Consider the following 24,612-nt stretch of genomic DNA (forward strand, 5'->3'; position numbering starts at 1 on the left):
AAGGACAAAATACATTATACAAAGAATATAAATGCAGTCATACACAATAATTACAATGAAGACAAGCCCGTTCTCATATTATTCAAAAAGCACTCACTTGCTCTTCTACATTAGCCTTTGTTTTTTTAGTTCCTTGTTATAAGAAGCAGAGGGTGGACAATTCCCAAGTAGGTGTCTCACAAAACTCCAGGCCCTCCGTAGGCCGATGCATTGAGGGGGCCCAGCATCGTATGGTGTAAGGACTGCAGGAAAGTGATTTTCTTTTCTTAGGTAATAGCCTGGTTCCTATAGAGCAAAATACGCTTTGTATGTATATTCTCATAGCTCTGGGGTTGCAGGTACTGCATACCAGTTTCTTGAACGAGAAGATCAAATTTATATATTCTCCCTGTTTAAAAAAAAAAAAAATATATATATATATATATATATAAGGGTCCTGGGTGACTCACCTGTTTGAGCATCTCACTCTTCATAAATCAGCCCAGGTCATGATCTCGTTATCTTCAGGTCAAGCCCTGTGCAGGGCTCTGTGTTGAGTGTGAAGCGTGCTTGGGACTCTGTCTCTCCCTCTCTCTTCCTGCCCTTCCCCTGCTTGCGCGCTCTCTCTCTAAATAAACATTTTTTAAAAAAAATACAAAAGCACAATTAAGAAATGAAGAACTAAAAAGATATGCAAATTTCATTCTGTTTGGGTGACTTGCCCCTGTCAGAGGCAGGGTTGGGATTTCTAGCTGTGAGCCTGTGGCAGTATTGTCTTGTTCTCAATAATAATCTTCATCTTCTTCTATTTTGTTATTATTCCTTTTTTTGTTTCTTATTTATTTATTTACTTATTTAAGAGAGTGAGCATGCGAGCAAGGGAGAGGAGAGGGAGAGAGAGAGACTCTTAAGCAGGCTCCACATTCAGGGTGGAGCCACATGCCGAGCTTGGTCCCAGGACCCTGGGATCAGGACCAGGGCCAAAATCAAGACTCAAACGGCTCAACATCCTGAGCTACCCAGGCGCTCCTCTTATTCCTTTCTACAGGTGATACGTCCATTTTCCAGAATTAAGAATTTTTCCAATTTTTTTTAAAAAATCATGATTTGGCAATTTCTTATAAAGTTTAAACATATCCTTATCATACGCAGCACCCCGACTCCTGATATTTGCCCAAGGAAATGAAGATATAGATCCTTGCAAAATCCAAATTTTTATAGTAACTTTATTCATAATCTACCAAAAAGCTGGCAACAACCCGATCTCTCTCAGCTAGTGAGTGATAAGCAAATTCAGGTGCATTCATATGAGGGAATACTGCTTCACACTCATAAAGAACAAATACTAAATCTGTCCAATGATATGAATAAGCGTTTGTACTAAGTAAAAGAATCCATATTCAAAAGTTGACATATTCTCTGATTCCATTTGTATGATCTAAAAAAAAAAAAAAAGTAAATCTTTAGGGACAGAAATCAGATCAGTGGTTGCCATGGAAGTGGGTTTTGATAGGAGATTGATTATAGAGGGGCCTGAGGAGACTTTCTGGGTGATGGAAATGTTCTCTATCTGGAGGCAGTGGCCGTGGCTCTGTAGGTTTGTCAGATTCACAGAATTGTACATCTAAAAGGGATGGGTTTTACTTTACGTAAATTATACTTCAGTATGTGAGTAAGACACTGTACGTCTATCTCCTGTATCTTATAAAACATCCCAGTAGAATCTCGTGCTGTACCTTGTAGTCAAACATTAATATTTTTGCAACGAAACATATGGTATCTATGTACGCTGAGTAGGCTAAGTTTTGCTGCCAGATGAGTTTTTGGAGCCTCTTGGATTTGGGATTTGCAAATAAGAAATTGTGGATTGATGACTATGGAAAAAGGACCACTGGTATAGAACAAAGAATATAAAACTATTGGCCTGTTTTGGATCAAATACGGATTTTACTTTTCCAAACCAGTTTTTTTGGGAACAGATATTGTGATAGTAAAAAAAGAAAAAAAAATCAGTGTCCCACGTCTCCAGCAGTCTCGCCCAGCTCTCCCTTCTTGTCTTCTTTTTGATGTATCAAAAGGTCCTTTCCTCTGCAGCATAATCTGAAAGTCCTTTTCTTTTAAAGTACAGGCATACTTTGGAGAATTTCTCATTGGTTAATAATGTGCTATAAGAACACCTTTCTTGGCTTTTAATATCCGGTTTTAGAGAGTGTATATATCTTGTAATACAACCCTTTGGTGGGGGTACTGTACACTTATTTTTCTGCACCAAATTTAAATGCTTACATTTTTAATAACAGAAATCCAGTATAAAGTCTTGTTACCTGCCAAATACAACTGACAGAATGTCAGAGACATTTAGAAATTATTTGAAAGTCTGCGAAGTGTCCATAACTAAGACTTGCATCTTAGTTGCTGCTGGGGCTAAACAAGGTCATATGGCTGCCTACAAAGAAACTAAGTGTTAACAATTCTATTATTTATTTGGGCACCTGGGTGGCTTAGTCAGCTAAGCACTCGACTTTGGCTCAGGTCCATGATCTCACCACTTGTGGGTTCGAGCCCCACAGAGGGCTCTGTGCTGAGAGCTCAGAGCATGGAGCCTGCTTCAGGTTCAGTGTCTCCCTCTCTTTCTCTCCCTCTGTCTCTGTCTCTCTCTCTGCCCCTCTCCTGCTCTCACTCTGTCTCTTTCAAAAATAAACATTAAAAATTTTTTTAAAGAAAATTGTTATTTATTGGTTGCATTACATGTTTTTTTGCAGAACCTTTGGTACATTTGAATGTTATATTGTGTGGTTTTGAAATGTTTTAGGACATCTGTAGGTGTGTGTTGACATGTAATCTGTTGTTATTTTTTATCATTTAAATACTGTGATATAGGATAATATGGTTGTATTTGGGGGTCTTTTTCTTTGAAAATTTATATTTAGCTGCCTTGCAGGGAGCAGGACACTCCCATTTTCCTAAAGAATTGGAAAATTCTCAAATAATCCTTTTGTTCATATCTAGTTCACTACTTAGATGAACTTTTTTTTTTTCCTTAAAAGAAATCTTACCAACAAAATAGAAATATCTATAATTAAATATCAGAATTCTACAAATCACCACTTTCTTCTGAAAGAGCTGTTTTCATTTAGCTTCTGTTAGGATGTCACCAAAATCTAGAATTAACTAAGTAAATAGTATAGGTTGAGTAAAATGGCTTTACTGCCTATTCTGTCAGTCGCAGGGGTAGTACGTCTTACGATAGTTTGTTTAGTAGAGATTTTATTCCTCACATAATTTCATGTTTTTCCTTAATGTTTGTTTTGAGCAATGTTAAAATTGTATTAGAAAAAGAGCTGAGCAATTTTGAGAATTAAATACAGGATGAGAACTTTACAGCTGAAACCCAAAATCATTTAACCTTCCACCTTCCCTTTTCAGACGACAATAAAGTGGAAGAAGGTCCCTAGAAGATAGAGTGACTTTCCTGCGGTCACACAAGTAAATTGATGTCAGAGCTAGAATCCACTCCAGATCTTTTATCACACAGTTCAGTGTCTTCCCTTGTATTTCATACTGATGAAGAAGTTGTTTAATATTTAATAGGGGAAAAAAGTTTATAGAATTTTGACATTGACAAATTAATAGTAAGAATAATATGGCAAGTAGCTTTTTAAAGTAAAAGATGACTTCCTTTTTGTTTTTTTTTTTAAAGATGACTTTTTAAATAGTTAATAAAATCCCTAGAGTAGCATGGTTCAAAAAAGTTTTAACTGTTCGAATGTTTTCTCTGCACTGTCTGTTACAGTAGACAGTAGCCACATGTGCCTATTGAAAATTTGAAATAAGGCTAGTGAGTTTTTGTTTTTTTATAATGTTACTGTTCGTAGAAGTAAATAACTATGTGAGAGTGCCAGGTCCTCTACAGGACAGCACGGCTTTGAGGGAATGCGGCATTGCAGCGCAGGCGATGTTTAATGTTAGCTGACGCTGGCTAATTAAAAAGGTCAGAGTTGTAGGAGGCACAGGAAAATAAAGGATCTCCACTAGGAAAATACTCTGTTCAAGCCGAGAATTTGAAAGCCCCACATTATTCTGTGTTTAGAATGGATGTGGACTGTGCACTTTGACCATGATTCTAGATTTAACTAATGGTATGGACTTTGACTCCAGTATCAGAATGAGTGTGAAGACTGGAAAAATTCAGAAGCAGGAGAAAGGCATGGAGAACTCTTAAAATGTTGGGATTTTCCTCAGGTTGCCCTGAAAATATTTAGGCAAGATTTTAGAGAGAAAAAAGAACTCAAGAACTCCTGGGGTCCTTGTTTATTATAGTAGAATACCAGTCTGTCTGCACATTGCTTTTGGTGGAAGACCCGTATGTAGCTTTAGCTTCTAGATGAGATTATTTCCTGGTGCTTTAATGAAATTCCTAACACAATTACATAGTTGGTTCTAAATTTTCAAATCTATTAGTGAAAAAATACAGTAGAGTTTGTCACCTGAATTAATATTTTATTTCCCATGGGGGCTGTCAGTTTAGCTACAAGAATCAGTTAATCTCTCATATTTGCTGGTACCTTGATGAGAAAGTATCTCTATAAGAATTATCAATTCATGGCACTATTTAGCACTCAGCAACATAAGGGTCCCTAAACCTGATGACTGAGATGATTGATTAAAGTCTTTACATAGCTCTTCCCTTGAGAGATCTAAAGCAGGAGGAATTAAGCCTGTTATTGGAAATGCAGAAAGCATTGATCATTTGAATAGACCTGGAATGGATTTTTCTCATTCCTACTCCCTGGGTCCAAAATGTTAAAACAAACTAAAAAGGTTATGCCCTATATTCTTTTTTTTTCACCCATGTGTACAAGCTCATTTGAAAGTTCAAATGCTTTAAAATCGTTTTGATGGAAATATTTAGCTTATTTATAAAATATAAATAGGTTTAACCTACTTAAAGTTATTGTTATTATTTTTTAAATTGTTTTATTGCTATTATTGTTTTGTTACTCTTTGGTTTACATCATCTTGTAGATGTTGTTAGTTTATGCTTATGTATTTGCTTTTTTCAGCGCCTGGCAGATGATGAATAATGCTCAGTAAAACCGTAGACAATTTATTTAACTGCCTCGGTGTCAATTTCATTAACTGTAAATGAATATGTTGCAGATGATCCCTTAGGAGAACACTTCTGAAATTGGAGTGAGGTGACAGAAGAAAGGTGACTTTCAAATTCCATTCCCCCCATTGCATCTGAGAAGATGCTACTGTACGCATATCTCGCAAATGGCTTCAAAGTAGACAACAGTCATAATTCTTTCTTGGTCCCTCATTGCTTTAAGAATTTGTGATCCTGTGTTCATAATCTTTCCATACTATTTCCCCTCAACAGAGCCACATGACTCAGTTTTACAAAACTAAGTCTCCTTTGATCCTATCAGTTGCTTACGAAAGAAGCAAAAGCACTTTTAAATGTTGAAATTGAGATAAGTCCATAATTATGACTCCTATTTATTGATGTATGTTTTCTTCATTTTTATTCAAAAAGTAATTTTGCCTTCATACTAAGTGAACAGAGAACTTTTTTTTCTAACCACCTCAGAGAAATACAAAGGGGAGTTTCATTTTTAGCCTGTTTTAACCATTTTTTTAAACCTTTTTTTTAAACCTTCTTTTTAACACATTGACTCACACCTCCTGTGTGTGTATACTTGTGCATGTATGTATTTATTTTTACATATATCCTGGCATTAGTTTACTTAAAAAAAAAACCAACAGTTCAGACTTTGAAAAGTAAACTTTGTGGCTTGCTTATTTTTTTTAATCCCGCTTATTTTATTCTAATCAAAGAAAAATATTTTAAGCTATCTATTTTCAACATTCCTGGCTGCTATTATCTTGCCTGTAATTGCCTAGTTTCCTTTCTGGCTGATCTATTGCTAGCCTTTATCTGGATGTTATTAAAGAATATAAACGCTCCATAGAGCACCATAGCCCCAGACAGAATGTTTTCAGATTCTTAGCTAAAATGAAAGCGAACTGGTGGTTTGGCTGCTTAGTAAGTAGCTCAGATTTGTTGTCAGAAAGTACAAGGGATTCTAAATTCACTGTTCATTGTTCCTGAGATGCAGCATTTGAAAAATAGCTTCTGCTGTTTATGGATTATGGTCCTTGGGCACCAGATAGTGGATGTTGGAATGTATTGCAGAAAAGCTGATTAAAGGACTAGAGTCTCCAAAGGTAAAAGTAGAAAGTCATTTATAATACCTGTGCCTGACTCTGTCCGGTGCACATATATGGTTCCTTTAGAAAGTTTTGGTTTATTATCATCTTATCCATGCAGGAAGAACATTTTTGTAAAAAATGTGCCTTTTGGAGAAAACATTAATAAGCAATACTTGATGAGAAGCTTATGTAAGTAGACTGATTTGAACTTTGAAGATCCTAAATACTTTGCACTTTTAGTGTCTTATTTCACTATGACTCAGATTTCAATAGTAGCTACTTCAGTTCCCAATTTTCATGTCTTGTGACTGTTAATCAGTGAATTTACACTTACCTGAAAATATATGCTATGTCAGAGTTCATTGTCTCTCCCTACCCCTTCCCTCGTGGGCCACTTTTCTTTCCAACAACAGTTCACAGAGGTAGAACCTAGAGATATTTTATATTATTATACAACACACAGGTCTTTAAATATACTTTGTACTCCTTTTGTTAAGATATTTCAATATTTCTTTGTTGTTTTTGAAATAAAGTTCAAACTTCGTAGAGAGCCGTTGGTGATCCGTTCCTTCCCTCCCCCTCCCCCTGCGGTGTGAGTGTGAGTGTGGTTTCAGGCTTACAGAGCTAATGTTTTCCCTTGTTGTTGTTGTTGTTGTTGTTGTTTTTAGTTTGGTGGCTTGCTTCTCCTTTACCCTACCCCCCCCCCTTTTTTTTAACCTTAGTATCACTTGCTCTTCCTTTAAAACTCTGGATACATTTCACCTCTTCCAGGAAACCTTCCTTGAACCACAATTACCCTGCCTGTTACTAATCTCAGACTAGCCTTTAAGCTGTTTATGGCTTTCATAAGATTCTTTTCATACTCTACCAGAATCTTCTGTTTGTCTGGCTCACTTAAGAGACTAATATTCCTTGAGTTCAGAGATGATAGTAGGTGTCTTTTGTGGTTTTGAATCTGGCATATAGGGCTTTCAAATAAATGTTTGTTGACTGACTGAATGACTTCTATAGACAATCTCACAGTTTGACTTACTTTGCTCCTGATCCTTGAGGCATCTGAGAGTATGGGTTATGTCATTTTCCTCGCAAGGAGCTTTTTAAATTGACTCGCTCACTTCCATATTGCCACCTAAAATGTGTAGTAAAGGTAGGTCTTTGGCTTTGGGAAGACAAAACCTTATTGGCTAGGAGATACAGTAATATAAATCTTAAAAGTGTCCATCAGTTAGTGAGTGTGGAATACAATATATGGGAAGTTGGAAAGAGTAGCTCTATGATAAATGATGCATTCTAGCTTATCCATGTATATTGTTGAATCTGGGACTTTAGTGGTATATAAAATTCCCTTAGGAGGGAATAGATATTTACTAACTTTTTCCTTATTTGAAAATAACTGTTTACAGTTTCTAGGTTTTAATGTATCTTAATATGAGAAGCAAGACAGAGTTTAAACTAAAAGGATATTTGCCAGTGATGGGTTATAGAATTTAAGCGTATACTTGGTTGTCCTTAGGTGTCTTAAGAGTATTTGCACCAATATTCTGCATTCTGTGACAAAACAGAAACAAAATGCAAAGAAATCCATATTTATAAATGATAAGATGTTTATAATACTTGAAGCTTATTTCTTAATGGAATTATAACATTTTCATTTAATCCTAAATTTTATTTCTTCTTCTGTGTATTTGCTTTCATGTAATTATTTGCTTAGACATCTTGTATAATTGTTTCTCTAATGATACAGCAAACTGAGTCAGCACATTATAGCTGAATCATAGTCCTGGCTCTTTTTTTTAATTTATTGAATGAACAAGCACTGTATTATTAAAATTCCTTGTCCTTCAACTGAGCTTGCAAAAGAAGCTTATTTGTTATATCTCGAATAAGAAATGTGTATCAAAGGTTTGGAATTATATACCTATTTTCAGTCTGTGATATTTAAAAAAATAGAATGGAGCAAAATTATCCACATCTCAATAGTTGGCTATCTGCTTATTCTGAGAGACCCTAGCCTCCTTTTTAAAAATAATTTTAATGGTTTCTTGTTTAGTAAAATTTGGTATTGAATTTGTACAAAGTCTGAGGGTTGCAGCATGTTAGAATATTTTTGTTATTTAAGAATGTATTCACTGTTTTGGTTTTTGGAGCACTGCCTCCAAGAGGTTCATAGCATTTGGTACGGAGTTCACGTATTTCTAGTCTACAGACCTACCCTATTGAGGCAAAAGCTTCACGATGCTGATGCATTTTTTTTCTACAGCTATAATGCTCAGCAGCGGTAATTAATTTTTTTAAAAAAACTTTCCATACCATTACAAATAAAACTGAGGCTTTTTTGAAGGCTAGTAATTTGTACCTTTAAAGAGCCACATTATTTTGCTTTTGTCTCAGAATGTATTATGCTTCACAAGTATACTGTGACAGCCTGAATAGGAAAGGGGGGAGGGGACATTGTCTTTAGCTGGCATGCTGTTATCAGAGGGAATGTGTTTCTGGACACGAGATTTAGCATTCATTGGCTGTCTGAAGAAAGCTATTTCATCTGAGGATTGGACAAGAAGCTGCGTCAATTTGCTGCCCGTCTCCAAGGCACTGGTGATGCTGCCTTCACAAGCTGGCTAACGTCACGGCTCCATCACCCAGCGGGGTGTGGACTCTCCTTTTCTGTTCTTCTCTATTTAATTCTCTATTTGCTGCCTACTGCATTTCTTAATCTGTCTTCTGCCAAATGCTAACAGCATGATATTTTGCAATCATCTAGGTGAATACAAGAAAGACGAACTCCTAGAAGCTGCTAGGTAAGTGATTCCATTCATTTTAAGTGAGTATAATGCATGTAAGAGAGAAAAGGGGGAGGGCAGGTGGAGGACTACAAAAATTATAACATGTTATTGTCTCACTTGGATTTTACGCGATAATGCGGGTAAGACCTTATATTCAGTCTTTGTATACTTTATTTTACATGATGAGTTTATTAAATGAGAGAGTTGTGCAACATGGGAAAGATTATAAGGTTAATTTTATTTGGAACATTCTCAGGGTACCTGCAGACCTTAGTTGCCCAGCTTTTCAGAAGATCTTCTTGGAGTATTTAAAAACCTATCTCTTCATTTTTCTCTGAAAATTTTTCTAGCAAAGCTTGACTGGGGAGTATAAAGTAAATGTTAAAATTCTCATCCATTTTCTTTTGTTCTTGGCCATTTATAATTTAATTAATTGGCTTTTGTCATCATTTTGTATGTATTTTTAAGTCCAGTGTTTTAGATCACTTATCAAAATAAAGTTTGTTTGTAATTAAGAAGGTGACTTGATGCAGATAAATAAACAAATAAAAATCTAGAAAGCTCTGTTATCCGAGATGTACACCACTGTATGATGATTAACAGGAATTAATTAGGAATATGTTAATTTAATTCAGTATACCAAAAGAGATTCATTGAGAGCCGTATATAAGAAATCAAAGCAAACCCATATGATTTCCCACTCTTCTGAAAAATATCCATAAATATTCATGAGAAGCTCTATAATATTATCGGAATTGACTTATTACCTTTTTGCAGGAGTGGTAATGAAGAAAAACTAATGGCTTTACTGACTCCTCTGAATGTGAACTGCCATGCAAGTGATGGGCGAAAGGTAAGTTATTTAATATCCCTTCAACAATTTCTTCTTGCTGTAAACTGAAAAATTTTGAAGTTGGCATGTATGTGTAGATACACATATATATGTACATATGTACATATAACTATTTTTACTGGCATCTTTTCACCATAAAATGAAATGCTGCTGTATCTGTTATTGGCAGTTGTGAGATATTCATAGAGCTGGTGAAGCATGGGCTTGAAGCCTTTTCTCTTAAATGTCAGACACTGAAAGTTGTTTGTTAAATAGAACTGCAGCTTTGTCGGTGATCAGAATTATAGCAACATATGTTATTTTCTATGTCTGATCATGGAAATGGGAAATATTTGTTTATGTCCTATTTTTACCTGTCTTTGTTAGGATATTTGCATTTTTGATTTCTTATTTGTCAGAGGAACATTTGTTTGCTAGATACCAACACTTTCTCCATTTAAAGCTGAGAAAATGCTAACAATTTTTAGATATGCAACAGCCTTGCTCTTTTATTATTTTTTTATTGGCTAAGTTTTTATCATGGTATATTGAAAGAAAATAGATTAAAAAGGAGAGAAACATTCTGCATTAACTTGCAGTTGTCACAAATGTAAGGTATATATAAAACGTATAGCAGGCGTCTTTATTACAGGCTCTGTATTCTTGCTAAATATTGGCTGAAATGTAACCCTTCACAGCCTTTGGTAATTGACTACAAAGTTTTTCAGTGATTTACCTAACAGATATTGAAAAATAAAGCACTCTGTATGATAAAGTCTAGTTTGAAAATGAAGCTCATATTTTAATATTTAAGGAAAGCTTTTGTGTTTTAAATGTGTAAAATATTTTTGAAGTTACACTGTAAATATTGAGGAACATCATTTGTGTCTAGTATTTAAAGAATTCGTTTCTTTGAAATCATTTTAGAGTGAAAATGTGCTATGGGAAATATCCGGATGGAGGGTACACCCCTTAGATACGGTGTCTATAGTGCCTCCACGCAGTTTCCCCTCCCAATGAACCCAGCATCGCAGTGGCAAGGAACTGAACGAATCCTTCCCTCAGAATATATGCTGTTTGTTAGTATAGGTGGTTTGTATATTACTTCACGTGGCCTACCAGAGTTCAGTTTCTCTGGATAATTTGGGGACAGACTTCTACTTGAATGGAAGGTTAAATTGTATATATATATGTATACACACACACACACACACACACACACACACACACATATCAAGCTATAAACTAGCAGAGATTTACTCAGTATTTTTAATGACTTTGGGGAGATGTTCTTAAATCATAACTGCTCATTTTTTCCCTTCAATTTTCAAGTTGCTTTGGGGATTTTAACATTCTTGAGTTACTTTGAGCTCCAGATTTTGTTTGGTTCCTCTCAGGAAATAAAGTGACTTTTATCACTGTGCAGAAGAGGGCCTTCTTACTATGGTAAGTGGAGCTGCCTCTTTAGCGCGAGCTCATCTAGAGCCCCGCCTACTTCAGTTTTCCGTCGTCATTTTAATATTCCAGACGTGATGTGCGAGGACTCCAGCAGGAGTCGATTCCCATCCCAGCCTCGATCTCCCATTGTCACCCTTCTGTACCTTCCTAGTCCCATGTGTAGCTCAGTAAGTCACGTTCTAATAATTAAGGAGCACGCACACTGATAATTAACAAATTACCTCTTCTCCCTGCCTCACCCCTGCCTAACTATAGAAGCTCCTTTATTTTCCCTTCTCCCCAAAGGAGAACACACCTCCCTCATTCCTTTAGCTGGAACCAGTGTATTCCTTACCCAAATTCCTGTGGCTCCATTTCTGTATGATTCTATGGCATTTATCACCAAGTTTGTTCCTCTGTTCATCCATTAGCTCTTTGTATTTTGCACTGGATTAAGCCCGGTACCTTGCAGGTAGCCAGAATCTTAGGAAATGACTGTGCTCCTTAATAAACATGATTTTATCCTCTGAGCGAAAAATCAGCTGTGCTCTTTTCCATTTAGAAAATGAATTCAGAAATGTGCGAATAGGGGATTTCATATTTTTTATTATAGTATTGTTGTACTAAATTATTTTTGATTTATTATTATCATGAGGGAAAACTATATCGTAATGTATAGGACATTTTAAAGAACATGTTTCATAAATTATTATTTTGCTATAGGATTCATACCATATAAATAATGCAATAATTCTCCAAAATGGGGTCCTATATTTTTAGGTTATTAATCTGCTCTAATTAGATAGAAAAAGAAAATTAGATGTAAACATTTATTAGGTTTTGGTGCTATGCATATAACAAAAAACAAGTCACAGTTCTGCATCAGTATGCAAAATGCAAATAAAATTGCATAATTAAAATTGAATTATGTTCATATTTATGTATTATCCTTATTTATAGCACAGAGTAGTCTTTATTAAATGTGCCAGCTACGGAAGAGCCACAAAGTGGCAAATATTCTGGGTGCTAATGGAAATTGGGGTAAGATCCTTTAGTTATGACAGTATCTTTTGTTTTCTTGTTATTGGTGTCAAGAAAATGTGTAAGGAAATCTAGCTGTGAAATTACAAGGCTGCCATATGTATTTAGTATTTTTTCAGGCCATTTTCCTGTGTTTCTCTACAATTGGGAAATCAGGTTGTATATTAACCAAAGGATAAAGGTACTTTACATATATAGTAAGTTAGGTATATAAAGTTTTATTTCTTAAATTTGCATTTTAGAGCACAATACTGAATCAAACTTATTTTTAACAGGTTTCTAAATGACTGTATTAATGCTTAACTGAACCTTGCCGGTCTCTGTTTTCACTGTGATTTCTGGTTTGTAAATTTAAAAAGCCCTGGTTTGTCAATTTAAGAATTGACATGGAACTGTCAATTTCATAATGGTTTTAGAAAAGAAATGTTCCTTATACATTAACTGGTAGGTGGAGAATTTGCCTTGGATCTATGCAGGGGTTTTAGACTACAGCATTCCTCTTTAATGCAATACGTGGGGTTATACAATGACAATGTAACTTTTCAATAGCCTCTAATTTTATACTGTCACTTGGTGATTATCTAATTAGGTAATAAGTGGTTAATATTTTTATTTCTCACAGGCATTTGTTTTCCTAACCTGTAGAATTCTGAAAATAGTGAAGTACCAAAAAGGTTCTAAGTAATTTATGTTGTTATTTATCCTTTTATTTTGCATGTAAATCACAGTGGAGCTTGGCTACTCTAGAAATTTCCAGTTGTTTTTTTCCCCCTCAAAAACCAAAGACAATATTTTTTTGTAATGTTTTGTTCTAAAATGCCACTTTTATACACTTACATACATGTTCAAATGATGGCCACTTTAGAAACATAGGGGCATGGAAATAATTTACTCTTCAGTCTCCTACCCATTATGACTAGACAGAACATTCTACAATTCCTTATTTTGAACTGCAGTGAAATGCAACTAGATCTTTTAAATAGATTGTTCCTGTTCTAGAATTCTTTTTTCCTATGTTTTCAGGCTTAGATTTGTTGTTCTTTAATTTCCCTTTACAGTATTTTCTGTTGACATGTTTTATTAGCAATTAACCAAGTAATTGTTTACCTGTAACTTTAAGGTGGTCATGGTCTCTTATTTTTCAGTATTAATTTTCATAAGGATACCTTTATACAGTGAATAAAAATATTTGAATACATCTCAAATTATTTCAATACTCAACCCTCTTCAGAGGGTTCTTTTTGGTGCCCTTTGTATCATTTCCCTTTCTTGTCTGCCTTGTCCCCTTCCAAAATAAATATCCTATATTCATCTCCTCCTAATAGCAAGGGAATAGAGTTGAACACTACTGTATGCATTCCTAAGTAGGAATATACATCTTTGGATGCATGTATGGTGCCTACTGTTGCCATGATTCTATGTCACCAGATAACGAAAGTAACTAATATTTGACTGGTAGTTTATTTTCATAAAGAATTCAATGTGATTTCTGCTATTCCAGGTTTCTTTGTGCTCCCTTCACCCATTCAACCAGCGCTCAGTACTTACAGCATATAGGTCACCGTGCTGTCACGGGAGATGAGAATGTGTTTAATGGTATTGGTTCACAAGGAACTCAACAACTGATAGAATGATTAAGACATCATCTAGTATGAAGCAAACAAAAAAACAAAAAGTCGTGCTCCCTTATGGCTTTCTTTGTGGGGCACCTGCATGGCTCCGTCGCTTAAGCATCTGATTTTGTCTCAGGTCATGATCTCACAGTTTGTGAGTTTGAGCCTCCCTTTAGGCTCTGCACTGGCAGTGTGGAGTCTTCTTTGGATTCTCCTTCTCTCCTCTCTCTGCCCTTCCCCTGCTCATGCCTTCTCTCTCTCTCTCTCTCCTTCTCTCTCTCTCAAGATAAATAAACATTCAAAAAGAAAAAAAACCCAGACATTATCCAGTATATTGAAGTTAATCTTCTAAAAAAAAAATGGGTGATTTCTTTTGCTGTGATACAGTTATAACGTTTATCTATTTTTGAGAGACAGAGCACAAGCAAGGGAGGGGCAAAAAGAAAGTGAGACACAGAATCTGAAGCAGGCTCCAGGCTCTAAGCTAGCTGTCAGCACAGAACCCAACACGGGGCTGGATCCCACGAACTGTGAGATCATGATCTAAGCTGAAGTCGAAGCTTAACTGACTGAGCTACCCAGGTGCCCTGCTGTGATACAATCATAAAGTGTAGATTTAAGGCGGGTGTTTGGTGGGGTGGGGGTGGGGGGCTTTTGTTTTAAAGCATTGGTTTTTAAACATGGATCCTCTTCTCTAAGAAACCACAGATTTAGATGAACAGACAGTTGGAGGAGCATGATTTAAACTCAGAAAGATTAACTGAAGGGGATCTTTAAATGTCACATTTCTACTGTGTAAATGTTTGCTTCCATAAAACAGTTACTAAGGAGTAAGATTCTGGAAACAGAGAAAAGTAAAGTGTTTAGAAACTTTTTTAATAGAAATCAGTCAGAAATAAAGTAGAATTTAATGCCATCCCTTGAAGATACCATAAAAAAAATTTATGAAAGAGCAAATAGGCTCTAAGGTCAGACAGATTGGGTTCTCTTCTCTGCTGTTCCACACTCTAAGTGTGTGACTATGGCTCTGTAGTTTTCGGTGCATTTATTTGTAAGTGGAGGTAATCAGACTCATTCATTCCACAAGGTAGTCGAGAGGATGAAGTGAAATAATGTGATTAACTTATGGCATCGTAGTACTCAGTAGAACCTCAGTAAATTAGATCCCTACTCCTGTGAAACATTTTTTAAAGCTTTTGGACATAATTAGAATGGACATATAGTTTTGAGTATTCCAGCATTCCCCACTTCACCATGGAAATTGTCTTTACTATCCAAGCTCAGTCCCAGATATCATTTGGATATTTATGTTACCAGCTAGTCTACAAAGCATATGATTGAGTTCATTCTTTAGGAGCTCAGTCTTCACCACCCTCCGAAAATATCACATTTAATAAATAAGTTTGTTTATATTAATGGTTTATAAATTCAGAAATGTGTTTTTGAGATCTATATAACCATCTTTAAGACTATATCTGTGAAAAATTAGTATCTGGCTGAAAGTAATGCCACAGTATTCATTTGGATTGCATGGAACACATCCAGCGTAGCACAGAGAACATGTAAGGTTCATTTTCTTTTTGTATTTATATTGGAATGCTTGGGGTTATGTACCTTGGTCGTACTGTAGTATAGAATTTCCCCGTATTCTTGGTTAACAGCTCCCTCCCTCACTGTAAGTCTCCACCACTTACCATGTTTGACCAGGATTTAAACAGCCTTTATATGGTAGATGATTGCTCTGAAGACCCCTCAATGAAACCGTGCCTCTCATTATTTATGCTTTGGTCTAGTTCCCTCTTACACTGACTTGAGTTAAGCCCGGGGCTGCTTTGATGCGTAAAGTGAAGCAGAAGTGCTGCTCTGCCACTTCCAGGAGCAGCCCCTGAGGTGGCCCCGTGGCTCACTAGTTCCCTGCTTCTGGAATGCTCCCTCTTTGAACCTGGCTGCCATGCCATGAGGCAGCCCAGGCAGCTGTGCAGAGGCCTCTAGCCAGAGACCCACTGGAGCTCAGGGAAGCCTCTAAACAGCCCACTGCCCGGACGTCCCGGATATCAGGGCCTGAGCTGAGCTCCCAGTTTAGCCTCTAGGTGACTCCGGCCATCCCCAGCACCCCAGCCCGTACCACACAGAGTAGAAGAGCCACCCACGTAAGCCGCCAGCTGTGGGGGGGTTTGTTAGCTAGTAAAAGAGAACTGACATATCGCTCCCGTAAGAAAATCTAACCCAGTGCTTGTTACGTACTGGGCCAGAAGATTGCATCTTTTCTCAGGTGGATTACTGAAAGTGGCTGTGTCATAGCTGTGTGGAAGAGTAAGTGAAGATTTAAAGAGAAATCTCCAAATATATTGATTTCTTGAGATACAAAGATGATTTTGAATTTATATCTTATATTTTAAGATTCTTTTCCCCCTCAGAATGCAAAAAAAGTAATTTTATGTATATCTTTTGTAGTCATAGTCTTCTGGAAAAAAACAGGAGTTTGAAGCTAGAAGACCAAGTTTTAAGTTAAAATTATTCTTAGCTTTTAAGTTAAAATTATTATGAGGCAAGTTTTGTCATGCCTCTGACTTCTCCATTTCTTGACCTATAAAATTTGGGCCACATAAGTTCTAAAATACCTTTCTAGGGGCGTCTGGATGGCTCAGTCAGTTAAGCATCTCATGGTCTCATGGCTCGTGGGTTCAAGCCCCGCGTTTGGGCTCTGTCCTCACAGCGCAGAGCCTAGAGCCTACTTCGGATTCTTTGTCTCCCTCTTTCTCTCTGCCCCTTCCCCATTTGTGCTCTGTCTGTCTGTCAAAAATAAATAACCATTAAAAAAAGAATACCTCTCAACTCTTAACATTTTAAGTAACATTTTATTATTTATTTCTCATTAGAGTAGTAATTACCAGTAATACAGGATTGCATGATGTAAAGGTGTATGGAGTCGCACTAGATAAGACACTCCTGGAATCTGGAATAAAGTTTAGATAGAGCCTTTTTCCCCTTTAAGAAAGGGTTAGCATTGCCTGGGGGCCTGTGCCTGCCTCTCAGTGGCCTTCACTGGCCCTTATCATCCTCTCTTCTTGGCAAATCTGGTAGATGAAAGGTCATACCACTTTTTAATATCCAACTTTTATGGACCGTAGTTCACATGTTACATGGGATTACAGGAAGGTCAAAATGCATTAGGGAACTCTTCAAGTACTTTACATTTAATTATATATCTAATCTAATCACTCCTTTAAAGTACATCTTGCTGAGCAATGCATGTCTTGCTGTAACACAGAAATCCCTTAGAGCAAGTTTTCTTGCCTACTTATGATGGAATATATTGTATAAAATCTTTATGCCTGTGTATATTCATTTTGTAACAATAAGGGCTTGAAAATGTCTTTTTTATTTTTCACTGGGGAATCGCTTCTACTAAAACAGTCTCTATTTTGTCAAGCATGACATTTCTACTGGTGAGGGTAATTAGTACCCATGCCAACTGTGCTGCTCCTCTCTGTGAGGAGAGAATTCTTAGTAGAAAGGGACCTGTGTTAAAAAGCAGGTGCTAACACAGGAGTTCATTTGAGCTCTGCTTAGCCACTCTCCTCACTTTGGTTTCTCCTACACTTGTATCCAAAAAGCATGTTTGCTGCAGTTTTCAGCATTAGACTGGTTACTGGCCGAGGGATAGAAAAGGAGTGAGTACTAAATCATTCTGCTGTGAGTATGATTCATTACTACAATTTGAATTATAGGAGCCACTTTACAGAAGTGACACTTAAGTGTCATTTCTTTCAAATGGCAAGAGTCTAAGTTGAAAGTGCTCTTTTTGCCTCTACAAGTAAACCAAACCTTAGTGAGTACAGGAGATTACAACTGCAGTGCTCACCTGGAAAACCTCCATCTGGCAAGGGGATAGGTTCTGGAAGAAACACACTAAGCAGCTTCAGTGGTATCGCTGATGTCCTTGTTCTGCACTTGAGTGGGATGGTGAGTAGTGCTATCAACATGTTTTTCTGTATCCATTAGTAATAAATAGCCCTGTAATGATTATGATTTGATATTATCCCTTTGGCTTAAACTGTTCGGTTAACAAGAGTATTCAGAAAAAGTTCTTAAATCATTTTAGTAAAGGGTGAACCTTGGTGGGTAAAAAGGCTTGCTTAAGGTTAAAGAGAAGTGTGATTTCAGAAACTTTGGGCCTGATGAGAAGCAGCAAAAAGTGAAGAGTTAATTATGGACTTAAGAACTTTGAGATTATATGTAGCTTTGAATTAGCATTATTGGGAACTGTGGTCTGGCCATCATACAAAATCAATATAAACTGTTATTTGTTTTAATTCATTTTGTACCGATTATCTGAAATCTTAGCTCAGATTGTCATACCATAGACTGGGTGACTTAAACAACAGAAATTTATTTCCCATAGTTCTGGAGGCTGGGAAGTCCTAGGTCAAGGTGCCACCAAGGTTAGGTTCTCATGCGGGGCTCTCCTTCTAGCTTGGGGAGGGCAGTCTTCTTGCTGAAAGAGAAATTGAGCTCCTTGGGCACTGACCCCATCGTGAGGACCCCACTTCGTGACCTTACCCAACCCTAACTACTCTTAAAGGTCCTGTCTTCAAATACCACCACATTAGGGTTAGGGTTTCAATATATGAATTTGCCAAGGTGGGTGTGGACACAAAACACTCAGTCTGTAACACCTGGTGATTTTTGTGTCACTACCTTTAAAACAACAACAACAACAACAAAAAAACCCAAAGAACTATAATAATTGCTCAGGAATCCTACCCCCCCATGCATATTCATCCATTTATTTACTTGCTCAATCAAATTCGAATTATAAAAGAAAATTTCTAGAAATATAAAGAATCCCCATAAGATTCTTTTTTTCAAAAGACTGTTTTCAGTGACTAATAAGAAAACATCTTTCTCTACTAAGAATAGCCTTGGTAGTAAAACTTGAAAAACACTATGAATACCATGCATAATTGTTTGAAATGCATATTTGGGCAGCCAAATTAGTAAATTTGAAAATAGGCAAGGCCTAAATATAAAATGTTTCATACATATATTTGATTTTTCTTTTCTGAAGATAGCAACATGATAAAACCTTTCTCTGAATACCATAAAAATGCCCATTAAAGTCATCTCCTGGTTTTAGAAAGGATTCCAGTACGTCTTAGAATTGGGGAAGGGGCTGGGGGCAGGGAACAGAAGTAGAGCTCTCTGCTCCTGGCTATTTCTGGCTGCCCAATTCACAAACACAAACTCAGAAACAACAAGGACTTTGTCACTGAAGGAACTGTGAGGAGCTCCTTCCAGTTTGCACAGTTAAAAGGTTTAGTGGTCTAACGCGGAATGATACCCTCATTAATAACCTTTAGGTGCCGATCAGTGTAACTTGTGTTCTGTTTGAAGAATAAGCCAATTATCTGTTGAACATTAGTTAGAATCTTTGATGTTTAGATTTAAAACCCCAAGATTGTAAATATTAATTATAAAAAGGAATTCATGCGAGGTTTGGGTTGTGTGAAAACTTTTCTGCTTAAGGTATAAAACATCAGGTTAGTATCAGACATGAAACCTGGTTTCCATAGAGTCTGCCAGCTGTTTCTCATTAAACAATGCAAAATTAATGTTGCGCCTTCTGAGAGTGCTAAGCTTTCTGTTTCTTCCTTCCTCTCATACAAACCCTATGAGAAGAAGCTAAGAACTCATTTTCATGCATACATTTCAATTCCGCTGAATCCGAGGCTGGAAAAGAGAAAAACAAATTTCTGGCTGTTGAAGAATCCCCTTGGAGTTTCCATGATGAGAACGTTAAGTTAAAATTGAATTAAGTTGGCATTCAGAGCTTTATTCTCGCAAAAATTCCTCTTTGGATTTCATCTTCTTTCTTGTATGCTCGTTTCCTTTCCTCTCTCCTTGTCTTCCCAATACATGCACTAAAGAGAGCCCTTTATAGTCTCAATATAAAAATAAATTTTTTTGTAAAAGACAGCCGAAGTACAGAAACTTCGCTTTAGAATATATTTCTTAAATTCTATGAATTTTCAGATGCCTTAGATTCCTTCCTAAAGATGCCGACATATGTTGCTTTGGAAGAATTTCCTCTCTGAGGCTGGAGAATATCAATCATGTTTTACCTCTGTTCATGTAACTCATCTAGAATTCATAGACTCTGGAGGAGAACTTGAATGACAGCTAGTCCAACCTCCCAGTACAGTTCTCATCTTCACCGTGGGATTCTGACAGATTCTCATCTGGTTCGGCTTGAATACATTCTTAAAAAAGTGAAAGCTCACTCTCACTGGTTTGGATCAGCCCGTATCTGATTTAGTGCTGAATTTCTGGTTCCACACATTAGGGAGGTGTATTGACCAGCCCGAGGGTGACTAGGAGGGTAGTCAGGATATTGTTCTGGAAAAATCAGTTGAGGCAACTGCCGGGGTTTAGTTCAAGAGACCAAATGACTATGTGTTAAAGGTCTGTAGAAGACTCTTGCACTAGGAAAGAGGCAAGTAAATTGTCTTCTCCAATTTCAATTTTCTTTTACTCTTTCTTGTCCTCTAATACTTAACTGTTTTAGACAACTTCTCTTGTTAAGAAGTCCTACATTTCCGGGTCGCTCGTCCAGTGGTATGGTCACACTCTCATTATTGGTAGGGTTTCACAAACCGTATCCTTGGGATCAGTGCTGAAGTAGCCAGAATGACCAAAGCGATCCCTGCCTACCGAGTTACCCCACCGCACTTAGCCATTTCTGGACATGCTCTGCAGAACCTGAGCACCCAGGCAGAGGAAAAGAAGGAAAGCGGAATGGGAGTTCTGAAGTCAGACTGTTTGGTTTTGATCTCCAGCTCTGCTATTAACTTGCCATATTAATCCTCCTCTTCCTCAGTTTACCCATTTGTATATGGAGGTAATAGTTCCTAGCTCTGATCATTGTTGTGTAAAGTAAATATGACTAAATACAAGTTAATAAATATAATACATTTTGAACAGTGGTTAGTACATAAGAAAGTACCCAGTAGATACTAGCTATTATTTTCAATAAACTACTTTGTATTTTCAAAATGTTTTCATGCCTTCTATTTCATTTTAGCCTGAAAATAACTCAGTGAGGAAGCCAGTGCTATTGTCCCCCAACTCCCTGCATCACAGAGACTGGGACTTAAAAACATTAATATGTTAAGCACTCATTGGTTATAGGAGTGGTGTCATGTCTATTACTGAAAAGTCATATTCATGGGGCTCCTGGGTGGCTCAGTCGGTTAGGTATCCAACTCTTGATTTTGGCCCAGGTCATGTTCTCGTGGTTTGTGGGTCGGAGCCCCACATCAGGCTCTGTGCTGATAGCACGTAACCTGCGTGGGATTCTCTTTTTCTCCCTCTGTCTCTCTCTCTGCCCCTCCCCAGCTCACATTATCTCTTCCCCTCTCAAAGAAATAAACTTTAAAAGAAAACTTACAGTCCTGACATAGTCCATTATGATAAGACCATATATGTGGTTAGCCATGTTTAGCTCGAGGTACTGTGCTTTAGAGGCCCATTGGCCAGGAGGCCCAGGACCAGAGGAAAAGACTTGAAAAGAAAACATTACTATAGAAGGATCTAGCTAGTGAGGTATAATCTGTAGAAGAGACAAGTTAAAGGAAACATAGTTTTTGACAAAGGTATGAATAAAATACCTTTTTAAAAAGTTTTATTTTTACTTTGGCACAACAGTTTTTATTCACCGGGTAGTTTCTCTTTTAAATTCTCTTTATAATAGCCCAAGAGTTGAGAAACTTTAAGATTGTCTAATCTTCATTATGGTACCAGTTTAAATCTCCCTTTAAAAGACAGGCATCGGTGATATGTATTTCCGTGGACGCATGCCCATATGGATTCTCTAGCTTATAGTTTGTTTTGATTTTGATTTAAGTATCCCTGTCTCAAAGAACTTCTTGGGTATACCTAGCAAACAGATGAATCAAGTGTCTCTGCCTGAAGGAAATTTAATAAGTTCTGATGATGTGGTTATAACTTCCCTGGGAATTTACATGAATGGCTGCTAACAGTATTTTATTTGTAGAAGTGGAAATAGGGATCTGTCTTAACCAAATGATAAGTTTGAATGAGATGTTTTTTGTTAAGATAGCCAGAGCAGAGATAGAGTGACTGTCCCTTTACAGACAACGGGCAAATAATTATGGTGCAGCTACACAATGCAAATACTGTGCAAAGAGTAAGATAAACTTATATGTACTAATATTTTAAGATAAAAAAAGCAAATTGAAGAAGAATATAATATACATTTGTGTGACCCAAACAACAGGAAAAAGAACTCAGAGAAACACATGTTCATGTATGTAGAAAAAAATCTGAAATGCTACTCATGCATCTGTAAGCAGTGGTTACATTCGGGAAAGGGATTTGTTAAGTTAGAGGATGAAATAGGACATTTTACTTTAGATTATTTTAGAGGGAATCGTTTTTATCATTGAAAAGAATTTCTTGGGGAGAGAATGGTGAGTAAAGGTAAATGATAAGTGAGACCAGTGAAAACTGAGAAAATACATGTGAAATACCTCATCTTGTTTTGAGAGAGAGAGTTCTCGAGTTCAAGCATGAGTAGGGGAGGGGCAGAGGCAGAGGGGGAGAGAGAATCTTAAGGAGGTTCTAAACCCACCGCAGAGCCAACGGGGGCAGAGAGGGCAGTGCTGTGTCTCACAACTGTGAGGTCAGGACCTGAGTCAAAGTCAAGTGTCGGGGTGCTTAACCAACTGAGCCACCCAGGCGCCCCTGTAATATCTCATTTTTAAAACCATATCTAAAAGTATGTTTTTATAAAAAAGTGGAAATAGATATTGGAATTTTGCTTTTTGAGAGACAGAGACAGTGTGAGTAGGGGAGGGACAGAGAGAGAGAGAGACACAGAATCCAATGTAGGCTACAGACTGTGAGCTGTCAGCACAGAGCTTGACATGGAGCTCCAACTCACAAACCGTGAGATCATGACCTGAACCGAAGTTGGGTACTTAACTGACTGAGACATCCAAGCACCCCAAGTATTGGAATTGTTAAGTGGAATGATTTTGTTTGTTTATATATACTTTATAAAAAAGATGGCAGGAGGTGCCTGGATGGTTCAGTTGATTGAGCCTCTCACTTTTGATTTCAGCTCAGGTCATGATCCCAGAGTCTTTGGACCAAGCCCCACATCAGGCTCTGTGCTGAGTGCCGGAGCCTGCTTAAGATTCTCTTTCTCTGCCACCCTCCCCGCCCCCCCCCTCTCTTTCTCTCTCTCTCTCTCTCTCTCTCTCTCTCTCTCTCTTTCTTTCTCTCTCTCTGAAAAACAAACAAACAAAAACACATATCTCTAATTCACAGATTCAGAGAGGTAGTAACTGTAAAACTGATGGTACACAGAGCAATCTTACCACAAAAAGTAGAATATCCAGACATGAAATGTTCCCTGATAGGAAACCATATGAAGTATTGTCTATGAAATACTCTTGCTAAAGAAGTTTCACATGAAAGAGGAAGTTAACTTCCAATTTACATGAAATACTGCAAATATAGATAGGCACAAGTTACATAATCACCCAGGAAAGGCATTGACTAACAAAGGTCTTTCAACAAGTCTGTAAGGTGAAACAAGAAAAAAGGAGAGATGGAGACCATTGTACATGTAGGGAGATTTAATAGCATAAGAACAAAAGGTACTGATCCTGACAGTTTTTAAGCCAATTAGGAGATATGAATATTGGCATGGCTGATAGATGGATTTACCACTATTCTGTCACAAGTAATAAGTTTGGGGCTTTGAAAGAAAATGCCCCTCATTTTTAGAGACACCCGTGGAAGTGTGTAGGGGTGAAATGTTACAGTGTCTTGAATTTGCTGCAGAATACTTTGGTGGGAAAAATAAAAAGATAAAAAAGAGATGGCAGAGGCCAGTGTAACAAAGTCTTAATAATTAATGATTGTTGAAACTGGGTAATGATTACATGAGTGTTCAAGTGCTGGAAAGATCATAACATTTTATCTTGTGAAGCCATTTTTGTAATGTAACTAGAGCAAGAGGAAGAACTTGAATAGTATGTGGAACTTGTATGGACTGAGGAAAGACTACCCTTGGATCTTTTGAAGAAATTGTTAAGTGGAAAGAGAAGTATCCTTTGTTATCTCTTGAACCAACTTTTAATAGGATTATTTTCCTAGTTTGGCAGAGGAATAAGTCTTGCTTTATTCAGAATGCTTGTGTGCCCTTCCACATAGGCGTGCGCACGTGCGCGCGCGCACACACACACACACACGCACACACGCGCGTGCAGTTCTCTGCCTTGGGACATCTCCAGGAACCTAGAAACTAGGCATTACGCTAGAGTAGGGTGACCAAGCCTCGCGGTTTGCGTCAAATGAATGGGCTTTCTGGGACCAAAAAAGTCTTGGGCAAAGCAGGATGAGCTAGACACCCTAGTCTAGGAAATTCTAGAGGATTAGATAGAGGTCACACTGAGCCTTCATCTTAATGAAAACCGAAATATGTGATATATCACAAGGTTAGACAGCTTTCTGATGACTTACATCGTGGCTTCACACTTGTGGTTTTGTTCTTTCCTAAGAAATGCATCAAACACCACCTAGGCCTGCATTGAAATGTAGGTGTAAATCTTTCACACAAATTTAAGGTCTAATTCACTGAGCTGGATTATTCATGTCCTCTGTTCCCTGTCAGTAATGT

General features: G+C 37.2%; 1 protein-coding gene across 5 annotated transcripts in view; it reads left to right on the top strand.

Annotated features, from left to right (window-relative positions):
* Positions 1–24,612, top strand: part of TNKS (tankyrase) — a 204,371-nt gene that overhangs the window by 99,898 nt on the left and 79,861 nt on the right. For all 5 annotated transcript variants that reach the window (XM_029935504.1, XM_029935480.1, XM_029935487.1 and 2 more), the window contains exons 4-5: positions 8,957–8,993; positions 9,756–9,831. In XM_029935504.1, coding sequence (XP_029791364.1) covers positions 8,957–8,993; positions 9,756–9,831 — 113 coding nt within the window. The remainder of the gene's footprint in view (positions 1–8,956; positions 8,994–9,755; positions 9,832–24,612) is intronic.

The sequence above is a fragment of the Suricata suricatta genome, chromosome 1 (genome assembly GCF_006229205.1).
Source record: "Suricata suricatta isolate VVHF042 chromosome 1, meerkat_22Aug2017_6uvM2_HiC, whole genome shotgun sequence".
Lineage (NCBI taxonomy): Eukaryota > Metazoa > Chordata > Mammalia > Carnivora > Herpestidae > Suricata > Suricata suricatta.